The sequence below is a fragment of the Parasteatoda tepidariorum genome, chromosome 11, assembly GCF_982258835.1.
Source record: "Parasteatoda tepidariorum strain Cologne lab strain chromosome 11, Ptep-v5.0, whole genome shotgun sequence".
Classification (NCBI taxonomy): domain Eukaryota; kingdom Metazoa; phylum Arthropoda; class Arachnida; order Araneae; family Theridiidae; genus Parasteatoda; species Parasteatoda tepidariorum.
In genome coordinates this window covers 44,291,488-44,307,264 of record NC_141765.1, presented here as the reverse complement: position 1 = coordinate 44,307,264, position 15,777 = coordinate 44,291,488, and the positions used below count along the sequence as shown (strand labels likewise).

At 27.9% G+C, this 15,777-nt stretch overlaps 1 protein-coding gene across 1 annotated transcript in view; it reads left to right on the top strand.

Annotated features, from left to right (window-relative positions):
- Positions 1 to 1,053: 1,053 nt before the first annotated feature.
- LOC107448531 (uncharacterized) overlaps positions 1,054 to 15,777 on the top strand; it is a 56,883-nt gene continuing 42,159 nt past the window's right edge. The window contains exons 1-3 of the mRNA XM_021147919.3: positions 1,054 to 2,320; positions 7,291 to 7,368; positions 11,182 to 11,244. Coding sequence (XP_021003578.1) covers positions 7,302 to 7,368; positions 11,182 to 11,244 — 130 coding nt within the window. The 5' untranslated portion in view covers positions 1,054 to 2,320; positions 7,291 to 7,301. The remainder of the gene's footprint in view (positions 2,321 to 7,290; positions 7,369 to 11,181; positions 11,245 to 15,777) is intronic.

Sequence of the window (15,777 nt, the reverse complement as noted above, 5' to 3'; positions counted from 1 at the left end):
CAAAATTGTGATGGCATGTCTTCGGATCATCCTCAGGGATGCTTCCCAGACCATCGCCAATAGCCCATTCTGCAGCTCTAGTGCGAAGCAAATGAACTACAACATCAACCGCGAATGGATGGTGTTTTCAGTAGAAATGTAAACAATAACAATCTCGAGCTATATACCTCCTCTAGTTCCGGTTAGAAAGTTTGCAGTTGCTTACTACATGTTATTCTGCGAGGCGATATTTTCGAACGGATAATTTTGTTTTCAATAAAAGAAACAAATTAGATAATTTCTGAGCTCAAATCTGCCATATTTCATAAGATATTAATGTTATTATGTAATTCTGGTGAGTTTAAAGTGAAAATTTGTTTTAGTTATTTAGAGATATATTGTTAAAAAAGGTGACATGTTTGCTAGATTTTGAATAACTCGCTTTTTTGGCAGTCTTGATATGGCCTCTTTCCATAAGTTTATTACTGTTTGTTCTTGTTGCAAGCTGTGCACCATCTTACGTTAGTGTTAACAGTTTTATCATTGTAAACACAAGTAATAAGTAATCACATACATTGTTTGTAAGAATCTCAAAACACAATTGGCGATCGAAATGGGCTGCAGGTGGCGTAGAGCAGAACTCTTTTCCTATGGCAACACTTCACATGCTTTCCCCATTAGCTTGTGGAAAGTCATAGAGGAAGGAAGTACGCTAGTTTCTCTCTTGATTTTCATATAGATTGAAATCTTTTAATTTGAAAAACTATATGGAACTGAAAACTACATTAAACATAGTTCTAAGGAAAAGTATTATGGAAATTTAAAAAAATATTCTTATTAAATGAAAAGGAAAAATATTAAGAAAAGGGAAAATATCGTAGTACATTCCTATACAACTGAAAAGAGGAGGAGAGGGAAGGGAGAAGGGCTAAAGGCATGAAACTGGTCTCTCTCCAGATGGCGTATTCGAGTGTTGCGATCGCGAATGATTTATTTTTATTTGGAACATTTATTTGGATCAATAGAGCTTCAAGCAAACTTCTTTACGAATAGCTTGTCGCACATATTCTAGTCTTCTGATAAGCGACTAGATCAAGTGCATCAAGTGGTACACCTGACACGCCCATTACGACGTTTCATTGACATCATCAAAAATTAGTGTAGTGCTGTCATCTTCAGGAGTTAGATTATACTAAATATATTTTGATAACAATATTATACTAAAAAAACATATGTAATTTTTTTTTACTCTGGAATTCAACCATGTTTGGTGCGATTTTAAAATTTATTTACAGTTAAAATGAAACCTTTTTTTTTGTAGATTTTCTTTTTTTAAATATAGAGAAATGTTCTTAGTTTTACATAGTGAATATTTTATGATATTAAAAAAATTTAAAATTTTTCTTCTTTATTTTAGTCTAGCCTACTACTTTTATTAGGGACAGATTGTTTTCCTTCAACTTTTGAATTTTCATAAAAAAATATCAATCTTTTTTATTCTAAGAATATTTAAATAAGAAATTTCATTAAATATGTACATACTTTAATAATTTTCTAGTGGTAAGTTGTTAGAATTAACTAATATAATTGTAAAATATTTTATTCTGAATAATTTAAAAGTATGTTATTTTTTTTAGTTTAGTTTCAACATTATTAAAGAAACGTTTTGTTTAGATTCTTATTAAACAAACTTTCCAACATACCTTACATCAAGAAATAAATAATTCCTTTCTTTCCTTTTTTCTTTCCTGTTTCTATAATTATAAGAATATTTCAGCTAGAAATATTCCTTAAATATCTGTCTCCTTGAACTTATTAAAAAAAGTCAACATTTTAAGTGCATGTTTAGACAGTTATCTACACTAAAATACATAACTGTATGTGTTCAGCTTTGTGCTGAAATTATAATAAGCCTTACATTTTTTTATCTTATGTAAAGAAAAGAAACAATTTAAAAATTTGAATTAGTGAAAAGTGGTTTAGTTCTGAAAATAACTGTTTTTTCTTTTTAAAAAGGAAATAAACTAAATAGCGAAAAAAAAGAGTTTTAAACAGAACAAAAAGAAAGTTATGGCTAGTTATGATTTTAAAATTAAAAGAAATTAATAGTCATTAGGAAATCGATCTAAAGATGGCAGCACTACACTAATTCTAGATGACGTTACGGAAACGTAATAGTAGGCGTGTCAGGAGCACTGCTTGATCTAGTCGCTCATATTCTTCCGAGATTTCGTTTTCAGATCTGTTTACATTTGAAAAAGTTTTTTGTTCGCTATAAGTTTAAGGTCCAATTTTTGTTAAGTTTTTGCCATTGAAGATTCTTGTGCTTTTTTTGATTGATGTAAGTAGAAATTAGAATTTACCTGAAAAATATTTTGTATAGTCTTGTTACGAAAGCAAAAATAAGGCCGATTATTTTAGAAATCCATGAAAATTATTGCCAAATGTTATTTTGTGTGAGCAGTTTTTTAAATAAAGTGACTTAGTTTATAATAAATTTCTAGCATTAGCCATTTTTGTCCTAACTCTTTTGATGTTCCTCTTTTCAAAAATCTTTTTTCATTAGTTTTATTAGGTTATAAATTTTTTTTTCAACTTCAAAACACAGCTGATTGGGTGTGTAATAAATATTATTTTGTGTAAAATTTCTTATTATGTTTCTTTCCCAGCATCATGAGTATAATTTTTAAATTATATCCTAGAATAGTTTTTGAAAAGTCACTAACAATTTTAGAAGAGCTATTTTTGGCAAGCCATCAATAATAATCTAAATATATAATCAGATTAAATAGATACAGTCAAACCCTGCTCTACTGAACCTCCCAATACCCGCTGTAAACAATAGTACACTGTATTCAAATTCTTTGAAAAATATATTTTTTGGCTTATGACAGTTTTATGAACAGAGGAAAAAACTGTAAATAATTGCTGAAAATGAGCAGAAAACAATCTACCATTACTATTGAATTGTTGCAAATTAAATGCCTAAAAAAAAAAAATTCTTAAGTTGTAATCAAGTTCGAAACTCATGTCACATAATAGGGGTGCACAACCTTTTTCAGTGAAGGGCCACATGCACAGCAGATTGACCAATGAAGGGCCGCATGCCAAAGTGTTTAGACCGACATATTGAAAGCAATTGTTGGTGGTGATTGTTATATAAACATCATTGTTTATATAACACTAAATTCTTTTTGTCGGTTAACCTTGTAATCTCTTTGCAGGAAATACAATACTTTAAAACGTTTAAAATTAGAAAATGCAAAACTGATTACTTAAGAAGGAAAACAGAGTTCGAAAATCAGAATCAATTTATCAGAAAAAATTTAGATAAATTGAAATAATTAGAAAACTATGAAAAAATTGAAATTTTTTTTATCACATTACAAAATACAAAAGTCCGTTTAAACATAAATTTTAACGTTAATTTTTTTTTCTCCATAGAATTAAATTTCAAATAAATAAATATTCTAGTTATTAATATAAATTCAAGTTAAATACTTTGATTTAAAGAAAGTTTATAGGGTTAAAAATGATTAAAGCAAAAAGTGGAAAATAAGATTTAGCATTTATTAGGGAATGTACTTTAACTTTCAGACATTTTTATTTTAAATTAATAATAAGAGGCTGAGAGGGAAGAAAAAGAAAGAAAGAAAACACATTAAATTTTAAGGAACTATATTCCTTAATAATAAAAAACTATTAAGATACTTGTTTACAACTTTTTATGACGAATATATTTTTAACATGACACTTACTATTTGCAATTAATACACAATCAATAAAATTTACATTACTTTACGAAACTTATCTTGATTAAATTTTTTATACAGTTAAAATTTAATGATATACAAATCATTTCCCAGCATATAATCATAAATGATATAAAATGCTCCAAGAAGGTGGAAAATGGTTTAAAAAATTTCTTAATGGTTATACTGTAATTTGCAAAATTTTTGAATATTGTGATAATTTTATCTACTTGATCATGTGACATTTTTTGAGCCATTAAATGAAAATGTAATGATTGTATATAAAGACTACTCTGTAATTTTGAACAGGCCAAATTCATTCTGGAAAACAGTCTTTCGACAGAAGCTGTTGTTGTGGGTAGTATTAAATTTAGAGCAAATAACATAATCAGTTTTGGAATTTGTCCTAGATGGTGTTCTTCCTTTCTGGGTTTGTAAATCGCGGAAATACATATAGCGATGTGTTACTTTTTAATTGCTTGAATACGAATTGCCATGTGTGATTTTTAAATTGCGTAAATAAAAAACTTGATGCTTGTTTTTCAAATCGCGTGAATACGAATCGTGTGGCTTTTAAATTGTGAAAGGACTACTCACAACACTTGATTTTTAAAATGCATGAATATGAATCGCGATATATGATTTGAAAACGCGTGCATATGAATTGCGAGAAAAGTAGCAACGGATGATATTTTAAACGCCAGAACACGAGTCGCGATATGTGATTTTAAATCCCATAAATACGAAACGCGATGGATTATTTTTAAATCTCGTAAATGTTAATACGAAATGCGATGCGCAATTTTCAGATAGCGTAAATACAAATTACGATGCATGACTTTTAAATAATATGTGACAACAAAAAGAATAGGTTCGATGTGTGTTGTTAAACTTGCACGTGTTCATGGGACTAAAGAATTATGCCGTGTTTTGAATTATTTTTTTTGCAAAACGGACCGCGTTTAATATGAACACATCTCGTTTTTTTTTCCTGGGAAGGTGTTGATTTGGCTTAAATACGTAATTACTTTTTAAGTTACGAAATTTTTTTTTAACTGAATCGAATTTCATGAGTTGTAATGTTGTGTGAAAATATCAGGTATATTCTAAATCACAAATAAAAATGCAGCAATAACGGGAAAGAAGAAAAGAGACGTTCGAAAAGCCTCTTAAAAAATGCGTGTTAAAATCGGTACAACGCAAATGATAAAATCGGCACAAACAGAGCACGTAAAAAATAAATATTTTAATATTTGATTCAAAACTCGCTTGCTGTCAAACCATAGTTTTAAAAATATCATAATCTTTTTAAATCACGGGGAAAACGTAATAACTACTAACCAAAATACTTTTATATTTCATGTGAAATTGGAGTAAATAAAGTCCATCAAAATTTTATGCAATTTAAAGGCGGGATTTGAAATTAAAATGTCGCAATAGCGTATAAAAAATATCGGTACTTTCAAAACCTTGTAGAAATGTGTAGCAATAGTTTCTAAAATAACGATCGAAAAATAATTTGATTTGCGATAAAATCGTTACAAATAAGCCATGTCAAAAAATGGTTATCTAAATGAGCGATTCTTTACTTGCGATTCGTAATAATATCGTGCTAAAATATCGAAGTTTTAAAAACCGGGCGGAAATGTGCAGCAACAACTGTTGAAGAAAGGATCTAAAGTCATTTAGATTTTCCATGAAGTTTGCACAAATAAAGCGTTTCATAACTTTCAAAAATCGCTATTTCAGAAACTACTTGAAAATGGGTAGCAATAACTACCAAAAAGTCATTGGAATCGGCACATACCAAAAGCGTCAAAAGTGGTAATTAAAATTCGTAAATCGTAATAATGATGTATTAAAAATATTGAGATTTTTAAAACTATGCTGAAATCCGTAGCGTTAACCATCGAAAAACTACATTGATTGAGATTGGGTGCGTCAAAAACTTAAAAGTGTAAATTTAAATTACCGAATTTTTTTTATTATTTTTCAAAAACAAATATTTAATTTTTTTTTCATTTTGTTCAGATTGCGGCCGCGGGCCACACATCGAGGGTTGGCGGGCCGCAGGTTGAGCACCCCTATCATATAAACACCATTCCTTTTCATCGTATTAAAATATATAATAAAATAGAAATGGCAAAAAAGTGACTTAATTTTGGGGGATTTTATGGAAATAGATTATTTTTCTTGTATATATATATATATATATATGTACATTGAGGTGCCTAATCTAGGTCAAAGTACTCGCAGACAAAATTTTTCTTTCCATAAGTTTAAACAGAATGGTGTTTCGCAAGCTTCACCTAGAATAAACCCTTTATTACACAATGTAAAGGATGCAGATTTTGTCAGGGGTGATAATATTCTGGATGTACCCTGGAATTATGGGTTTTTTGTATAATCCTTTTAGGTCTAAAAACTGAAAGCAGAGCATGGGATTTTTCCACAAATTTTGTGTATTTTAAAGCCATTGATTCAATTAAGTTTCACAATCTAAAATTTAAAATTCGAAACTTTCGTTAAATCGTGCCTAAGAGACTTATTAATAATATTATTCTCCCGCCAATTTGTTTATTGTTTATTAGGATTGTTGGATTTTTGACTTTTTTAATATTTGAAGCTACACCGAAATCCGCTAATATCGTGATACATATTCACGTGATTTTAATATCAAACATTGATATTCAAATTAATTTGATTTAAAAGTTATGCACTTTGAATCATATTCACGCTATTTAAGAATTGTATGTGGCGATTCGTACTTAAGTGATTTCAAAATCCAATTTCGTGATTTTTATTTACATTTGTTTTTAAAATCAATATTGCAATTAGTATTTATGCATGTTTAAAATCAAATGTCGCTATTCATGTTCAAAACATCGATTTAAACACGTCAAGCCAATAGTATATCAAAACACTTAATTTAAAAGTTACACATTGAAATTTATATTCACATAATCTAAAAATCATGCATCATGATTTTGTAATCCACTAACTCAATTCTTATATGAACTAAGTTTTTCTTTAATTAATTACTGTAAAGGTGTGATACTTTTTATTGGTAAGTAATTTAATTATAAATCTTTGTAATGTAATTAATAATAATAATTTAATCATAAAATAATTTAATTATAATAAACATGTATAGTAGGTATCCTGATATCTAGTTTTGCACCGATATATGTTTTACTTCATATAATATTGTATAACAAGTTACAAAGCTAAATTTATAAAACTATAAGTTGCTAATTTCAAAGAAAAATTTAATTTGATAAATTGAAAGATAATTAATTATTAATAATAAAAGTAACAAAAAAACCCAATTGGTGGGTATAAAGATGGGGTTTTTCATGTGGGCTCATGCGAAAAATTCAATAGTTTTTTTTTTCTTCTTTTCTTTTTGGATTGGGCTTAATGTGGCAAATACTGATTTAATAGTTAAAATATTATTTTTTGGAAGTATTTGATAGTAATTTTTATAATACAATGTATAATTTATAAAATATTTCAATTCCATTTCCTTATTTAATTCTTAGCTTTTTGTATATTTTAGTGCAAATTATCATGGGTAAAAAGCCAAAAGGAGGACGGAAGCAAATTCTTCAACTAGAAGAAAAGAAAAAAGTTAAAAGTAAGTTACATAAATTTTATTTTTACCATTTTATACTCACCTATTTTATAAAAATTTGGAGTAGTTTTTATTAACATTGCAATTTTTCATTGATCTCTTTGCTTTTTTGTTGAATCCTGAAATATAAGATGAATTTTTTTTAAAAACTAAATGGAAAACTGTTAACGCCTCTTCACCCCCAAGGATTTAACCGTAAATCACTTTCTAGGATTTTGTTCTGTTTAAAAACAGGGTAAAATAAGACATTCATGTAATAAACTAATGACTTTTGCTAGCTTTGAGAATCGAAGTTATTACTCTAACACTTAAACATCTCAAAGTTTTCAGTTATTAAATTTTATCTACATTTTTTAAAAAAAATGCATGTCCCTTAAGCTGCACTAATTGGTTTAGTAAAAATAAAAGATACATAAAAGTAAAAGTTTTTTTAATTCATTGTTTCTGAGTCATAAAGTAACACTGATTTATTGATATCTAACAAACAAGATTTATTATTGATATCTTGATCAAGACTGATTTATTGATATCTGTTAAGCAAGTTTAAATTGAAGCTAATTCCTCAGGTTTTCGTAAATTAATGTCATCACTATTTTGAAGTCTTGTAGATATTGATTTTTTCATGAAAAAGACAAAAATATAAATTACTGCATGTAATATTATGTAATCTTTTGACAGATGTACTTTACAAATTAAAGGAACAAATATTTTTGATTTATACGAATTTTCAAGTGGTAAAAACAAAAATACCAGGTAAAGCAGCAACAGGAAAAAGGGTATTTTCATTTTATTTTTATATCCTAAAGTTGATTTATAATTTATTAATAAATCAATATTATCAATAAATAAGAAGTTTAGACTTTTGAAAATCTACTGATGTTAATATTTTACAATAAATAATGCTACTATTGCTTAAATTTATGAAAGAACTGTATAACCTGGTGAACAAGTCGACCCTCCATCTTTGATTACGAGATAGCAAATTTTTGGCATGTCAGGTGTATAAATCAACTGCTTAAAAAAAAATAAATATGAAAATTTTTAAAATATTAACAAAAATGTATTTAGACTATGAAATTTTCTTGTGTTAAAAATATTTCATATTATTCTTTCTGGATATCAAATTTTTGCCCTAAAATAATGATGTATCTCTTCAAATAAAGATGCTTTAATAAGTGCTGAGAGGCATGTGATGACACTGCTAACATCATTGAATCCAACATAGATGATGTTCCCTAATCTTTAAAATTGTAGATTTATGGTATGTTTTAAAAGTTTTCTCAGTGTTTGTTCCTAACTACAAGCGCTGTTCTAGTAGTGCCCTCATGTAGCAAGTATGGTATGTGGTCATTGTGTAATGATGAAACTGACCCTGACTAGTAGTTGGATTGTGAGAATGTAGCAATGTTTCCGAGAGCATAGGATATTCAGTTACTAATATTAAAAGCAACAATAAAATGAGCCAAAGTCCATTACTGTTGATTTAAGTGAGCATTCATTATTTATTATGTGAGAACAGTGTTATATTTTTTTAATAAATTATCTTCACTTTTCTTATCTTGAATAAATTATCGTCACTTTTCTTATTTTGTAATTGAATATAATAATTTGAATCTAATTTACATCTAATTTTTCACAATCAACCATTGTCAAACTTTATTACCATTGTCAGCCTCCTTATTTTCCTGAAATTTCGGGAGTTTGAAAAGTCAACTTATACAACAGAATATGCAGTATATATCTATACATCGTTTAGTTTCTCTTTTGTGAGATGTTGGTTTATATGTTTCAGAATTGACCTTAATCATGAACACTTTACGATTCCTGAAACCCTTGGACTTCTTTCCTCTCCCATTGGAATAGTTCAAATGTTAAAGTTTGAAAAGTCAACTTATGCAACAGAATATACTGTATATATCTATACATCATTTAGTTTCTCTTTTATGAGATGTTGGTTTATATGTTTCAGAATTGATCTTAATCATAAACATTTTACGATTCCTGAAACCCTTAGACTTCTTTCCTCTCCCATTGGAAAAGTTCAAATGTTGTTCATTTAAATATCATGAAGTTTATATTGAAATGATTATGTATTTTGGAAAAAGAATCACCATTCCTTTTTTATAAGTTCCTTTGTAATAATCTTAGCAGAGCACCGTGAAAGATTTCAAATTTAAGCCATGCTTAAATATTCTGCACTAGCATTCAATATAGCAAATTTTCAGTACTGTCTCCTTCATTTCTCTCTAAACTTAAAGCTGTTTTAAAGTTTCTACTGAGATGCTAATATAAAGCAGCTACAATTATCTGCTACTTTAAGTATCAGATACTATCAGATTTACACTTAATTAAGATCCTAAATAAATTAGACGGTGAACAAATATTAAGTAAAATTTCTATTGAAGCAAAAAATCTGCATTTAATTTCCTTATCTTTAATTTTAGTTTGCTTAATTTGCAGACTTAAAAATTTTTTGGATGTAGAATAACATGAAAGTTGATTTAAATCGAATATAAAATTACAAATATTTTATTTAAGAATAAACATGTTTAACAGGTATTCATTATTGTTACTTTCGATGAAGTTGTAAAAATATAATAAATCCACAGATATAATAACCACAATTTATATACTAATAATAACAAAAATAAACTAATTGTATATTACTAAACAAAGATTTTAGATTTATTTATTTCCTGATAATTCAATCAGCTGAAATTCCTTCAACTTACGCGAAAACATCTTGCAAATCAAAATGAAGTTAATTACTTCTACAAATTTCATATGAAAATCATTGTTAACACATGAATCATAGCGGAAGTAGTGAAAAAAAACAGATATGGTAGACAAAAGAGAAATCATTGTAAAAACAAACATTTAAAAATAATTATAATAATTAGCTCTGTAATAAATATTTAATTAAGTTCTTTTTTAATTTTGTAAGTTTAAAGAAAATTAAAATATTGTAGAATTAATTTAATATTGCATGAAAATATAATCATTTTGTAAATCTGTGATGAATTAAATTTTGTAACGAATTAAAAATATTAATTTCCTTGTATCAAGCTCAAAATAACAAATCCGTAGCTACTGAATGTACCCAGGTCCAGAGAGTATTCATTTTGCCAAAGTAATAAAATGATGCAAGTAGGTAGATACAAACTTATCCAAGTTGATGCATGATTCAAGTAGATACAAAATTATATGAGTCCATTCATGGTTCACGTAGGTACTTGCTCGTTGTTGATATTGATATTTATAGTTTGTCTTAAATGATATGATTTTACAATGAATAAAGGATTTTTACACGGTGCTGCCATCTAATAACTTATATAAGATTCAAAAGTAATTTTTAAGGAGTTATATTTTATTTAACTTTATATTTTAAAAATGAATTGATACAAAATGTACTTGTTATTTTCATGATGTCTTCATTTAAAGCACTAGGTACTTAAGAGCATTTAGTACGAAATATCAGATTCATTGATACAACCCCATCTTTAGTGCATAAACCATTAAAGATCTTACTTTTGATATTCTTTACATTCGATAAAAAAAAAAAAATCAGCTGGTGATCATAAAATTTAACTCTGCTTTAAATTAATTTATAATTAGACAAATGCAGTATTTAAACATTAATTCTATTAATTCAGTAGTATTTCAATTTAATTTAATATTAAAGTATTTCTATGTATATTTGTCATATTTATATTTCGTATGTCAAGTATGTATATTTGTCAATGTTGATTACTTTAAATAATTTGTATTTGTTTTTTTTTTTAATTATCAGGTTATCTCATTAAAATTTATTTTTAGGTACCACTTCACGGGTGAAGAATTTAATTCATAGTGACAGTGATGATGATTCAAAAAAATCTAGTAAGCTTTTTCTAAGGCTTATACACTAAGGATTAAATAAGATTTCTATTATTTTAAGGAGAAGTGTATACCTTAGGATTTTTTTCTTCTTTAAATTAATGAACTCAAAAGGACATTTTTATGCATAAAAATGTATTTTAAAAACATGTTTTACTGATATAATTTTCTGATCTCAACTTAAATGTTCCGTAAGATGTGAAACTTGTGGTGTATTGACAATGGATGAACATGTCATTTATGTAACAATAACTCTACATAGTTTCTTACAAATATTGACTAGCAATTTGAATCGAATAAACCCCATCCACCTCCCAAATCCAGTGTTTGATAACATAGACATACACCTTGTGCGTATTCTTACTACAGAACTTCTTAAATTTTGTGGATACTTTTTTAAAATTAAATCCACGCGATTTAAAAAAAAAATCATTCCTGTTTTGATTCCTGTGATTCAAAAATTTCACATCACGATTCATATGCGAGGGAATCAAAAATTAAATGTTGTGATTCGTATTCTCCCAGTTACATAATCACATATCGCTATTCGTATGAATACGATTTCAGAATCGTATTTCAGGATTTGTATTGAAGTGTTTTTAAAATCCAGTATCGTGATTCATATTCACACAATTTTAATATCCATTTAAGTGTATTAAAGTTAATCATTGCGTTTCCTATTCACAAGATTCAAAAATGATATTTCCAGTTTAAAAATCAAAAGGCGGGATTTGTGTTTATGCTTCTTTAAAGTTTAATATCACAATTCATATTCATGCCTCTTTAAAATTCAATATCGTGATTCATGATTACAGGATTTTAAAATCAAGCATTGCATTTCATATTCAGGATTTTAAAATGAAACACCGCTATTCATATACATGAAATTTTGAAATCGAACTTTACACAGGGTTTGTAGTTGGCCTAATATTCCTGGTTTTCATGATAAAAAAATTTTCTGTCTTTATATGTCCTGATTTTTAGTGTTTTGTCCTGATATTCCTGATTTTTTTTGTTTGTTCATTCAGAACATACCATTTTGTTAAACATATGATTTTAAAATAATCCTTTGGATTTTTTGGTCAATTTATTTTGGTCATTCTTATTTTTTTATTAGAAATCGTTTCGTTTTAAAATTGTTATTTTTTGAAAAAATGTGGAAAATTAAATAAATATACTGCATAAAACAAAATTTTTATAGCAGTGCATTATACTATGTTTTTTGCTCTTTATTTCCCCTTCATAAAAATAGTCTAGTTTATAGGGGAGAGTGGTGTAAGACCAGATACTTTGTTTGTGTGGAAATTAGTTCTGTTTTCTAGACGACAAATTCAGACTTACACTTTACTACTCAAGAAGAAAGACCTACTATTTTGGTGTGTTGTTGTTGATTAATTTACGGCCTCTGTAGATAAGTTTGTTTTGTTATGTCAACTCTCTAATGTTCTCTTGTTTTCAAGCAATCCTTATTTATTGGGGATTAGAGTTATAAGAATTATTTTTAGTTCAGCTTAGTTTACTAATGATTCATACCTTAACAAACAATAAGGATTTCGTCCAATAGTAGCACTGTTTTGTTTTGATAACCTTTGCGCTTGGGGTGAGACGTACGACCAAGGCTTCCTTGATGTGTGCCTATGCTGGGCCCTCGAAAGCTGCGGAGCAGCAAAGTAAGAAGACAACTATATCCAAGGCTAAACAGAGATTTTACTGGCCCCGGGACAAAATTTATTTCAAACTTTTTCTTCTAAACACAAAAAGTCCTATTTTCATAATTTGTAGAATATATAGATATAAAAAGGTTCGCTGCAATTTTCAAGAAAAAAAAATTCCTAATTTATTAGGACAATATTTTTTGTAAGGAGTTTTGGTCAGGCCGTCAGCAGTCCGGGCTCTTGGACAATTGCGCCCCCATCCTAGAGTATGGCCTTGGCTACATCACATGTTAATTACATGTATAATTTTCTTAAATTGCATTGTGCAGCTCTAGTGCGACGTAAGTTAACAACAACAACAACACAACAAATTGCCATATAAAATTGAAATGTCTGCTACTTTTTCACTGCAATTCCAGTTTTTCTAAATTTATCATAGAGTTAACATGTTACCCATTAGTGGGGTAAAACCAGGTGTTTTGACTTTTTTTTAGAAAGAAAAAAATCATTTATTAAAAAATTGGAAAATTAATGACTTTTTAAGAATGATATATTATACACAATTAAACAATAAACATCTTGATTAAATCTAGTCGTTTCTAGGTTAAACACCCACTTACCCTTATTTATTTCAACAAAAATGTCTTGAATTTTTGTATGAAATACTGCCCTGATTTTTATTTTAACAACTACGAAATATGCATTAAGATTTGTATTCACGCAATGTTAAAATCAAGCATCACTATTTGTTTTTATGCCATTTAAAAAACAAACATCGTAATTTCTTTTCACACGATTTAAAATCAAACATCGTATTCACGCGATTTCAAATGCATCATTTGAAGGCTTTTTCAGGTCCGATTAGAAATGGTTGTAAATAAATATATTTAAATTAAATCTTTCATTCTTTGTGTTTATTCTTTATGAACAAAGTTTTACTTTTTCGCTTTTGCTGATACTTTGATGCTAATTGCTTTTGATGATGCAATCGTAATAATTTGAAAAAGAAGAGTAAAGGTGAAAGGTAAGTAATTTAAAATACAATGTACTTATTTTAATTACAGTGAAACCTCCGTTAAGCGGACATTCATGGGACCAAAAAATTTGTCCGTTTATGAGAGTTGTCCGTTTACGGGAAGGGTACCCTAATAACGAAATTTAACACCGTAAATTGTTTTTAGAATATTCTCAAAAATGTAGAAACAATTAAATAATATCTACAAGGATACTGTAAATATCTACAAGAATATTTATTTAAACAATAAGAAAGATAAAAAAGAATATATAAAGAAGTTTTGTATAAATACATAATTCTGGATGTAGCTACAGATAAATAAATATAATTTTCCTATTAACATAGATACTCAAGTTAGACATATGATACCAAATAGGAGCGTACTGTCCTCAGTCCGTTTCAATTATTAGGTTCACATCCCCTTACACCTACTTATCATTTGATAGGGAACATGGTTAATACCTTCTTGGAAAATAAACCTCCCTTGATTCGCAGAAAAAAAAGTAATGCATACCTGTAAGTCATGAGGACCTATGGAGATGATTATTCACAATTGATCAATCAAGTGTATGAATAAATGTTTCATTTATATAAACTCCTCAAAGATTATACTTCTGTTCTCTTTTTTTTTACCCCAGTTGTGTTAAATACAGTCTTCAAATTGATAAGAAAATTAAAGAAATTTTCAATGGGGAAGAAGCATTGAGAAAAGTCATTTCAACTTGAGGGGTCTCATAACCTGTGTGGTCCAGATGAAAAGATCAAAAGATGCCGATGTCAGAATTATTTCAGGAGTGCAGTACCATTTTCTCTTCTCCTTTCTTTACAAAGATAAGGCAAGGTGACAGGAGAAAGATTGATTTTTCGGTGGTGAAATAGCTTAACAATATTTTTAGTTATGGATAAGGCATAAAGTTTTATTTACATGCTTTAAAAATGGTGAAAAATTTGAATTTTTTTAGCTTGCAATTTATTTAGAAAAAGTAGTGTCCGGTTTGTAGAGATTAAAAACAACGTTTCAGGACCAAAATGACTGTCCGCGTCCGGTTACGGGAGTGTCCGCTTTGCGGAGAATGTATGTAATGGTTTATTCATAGAAGATTCCCGGGGAATTAAAAATATGTCCGTATTTAGAGGCGTCCGTTTTGCAGGAGTGTCCATAACAGGAGGTTTCACTGTATTTAATTTTAGTTTCATGCTTAAGTTCAGTTTTATACTTAATTAAATGCAGTAACATTTGCGCTTCATTGAAATGTTAGATTTTTTAAAAAAAATTGAATTTTTTCTTCCAATTATTTGTTCTCTACCTCCCACTTAGCAGTGATTTCATCAAAATATGAGTGGGGGCTTAATCAGTATTTTGTGGTACATGAATTAGTACTTGGCATAACTTACTTCAAATTACCATGAATGTTTTTTTTTTTTTTTTTTTTTTTTTTTTTTTTTAAATTTTCATGCATTTTCAAGGAAAAAATTTTTTAAAAAAGTTTTTTTTGGCAATTTTTATATATTATTCACTTTAATTATTATAACAAATGCTAAATGTTTTATTAAAAGTAAAGTTGCATTTGAAGATATTAACTTGTCTATAGTTTTTAATTTGTTATTAAACATTTGACACTATTTTTTTTTTCCATTTTTTCCCCAAACATTTTAAGCTTTTAAGAAATGCTTACATTTCATTAAAAACTATAGACAGTAAAAAATTCAACTTTCTGAAAGGCTTAAAATCCAGAATAATCATAAAATTACTTAAATTTTTTTTAGTTTTTGTAATTATTTTTCTTCTTCCTTTATGAAGTCAAAATATGGCACCACATGATTTCTTTTTCCTTCTTTCAAATATGTTAATAACTTTAAAGTGCC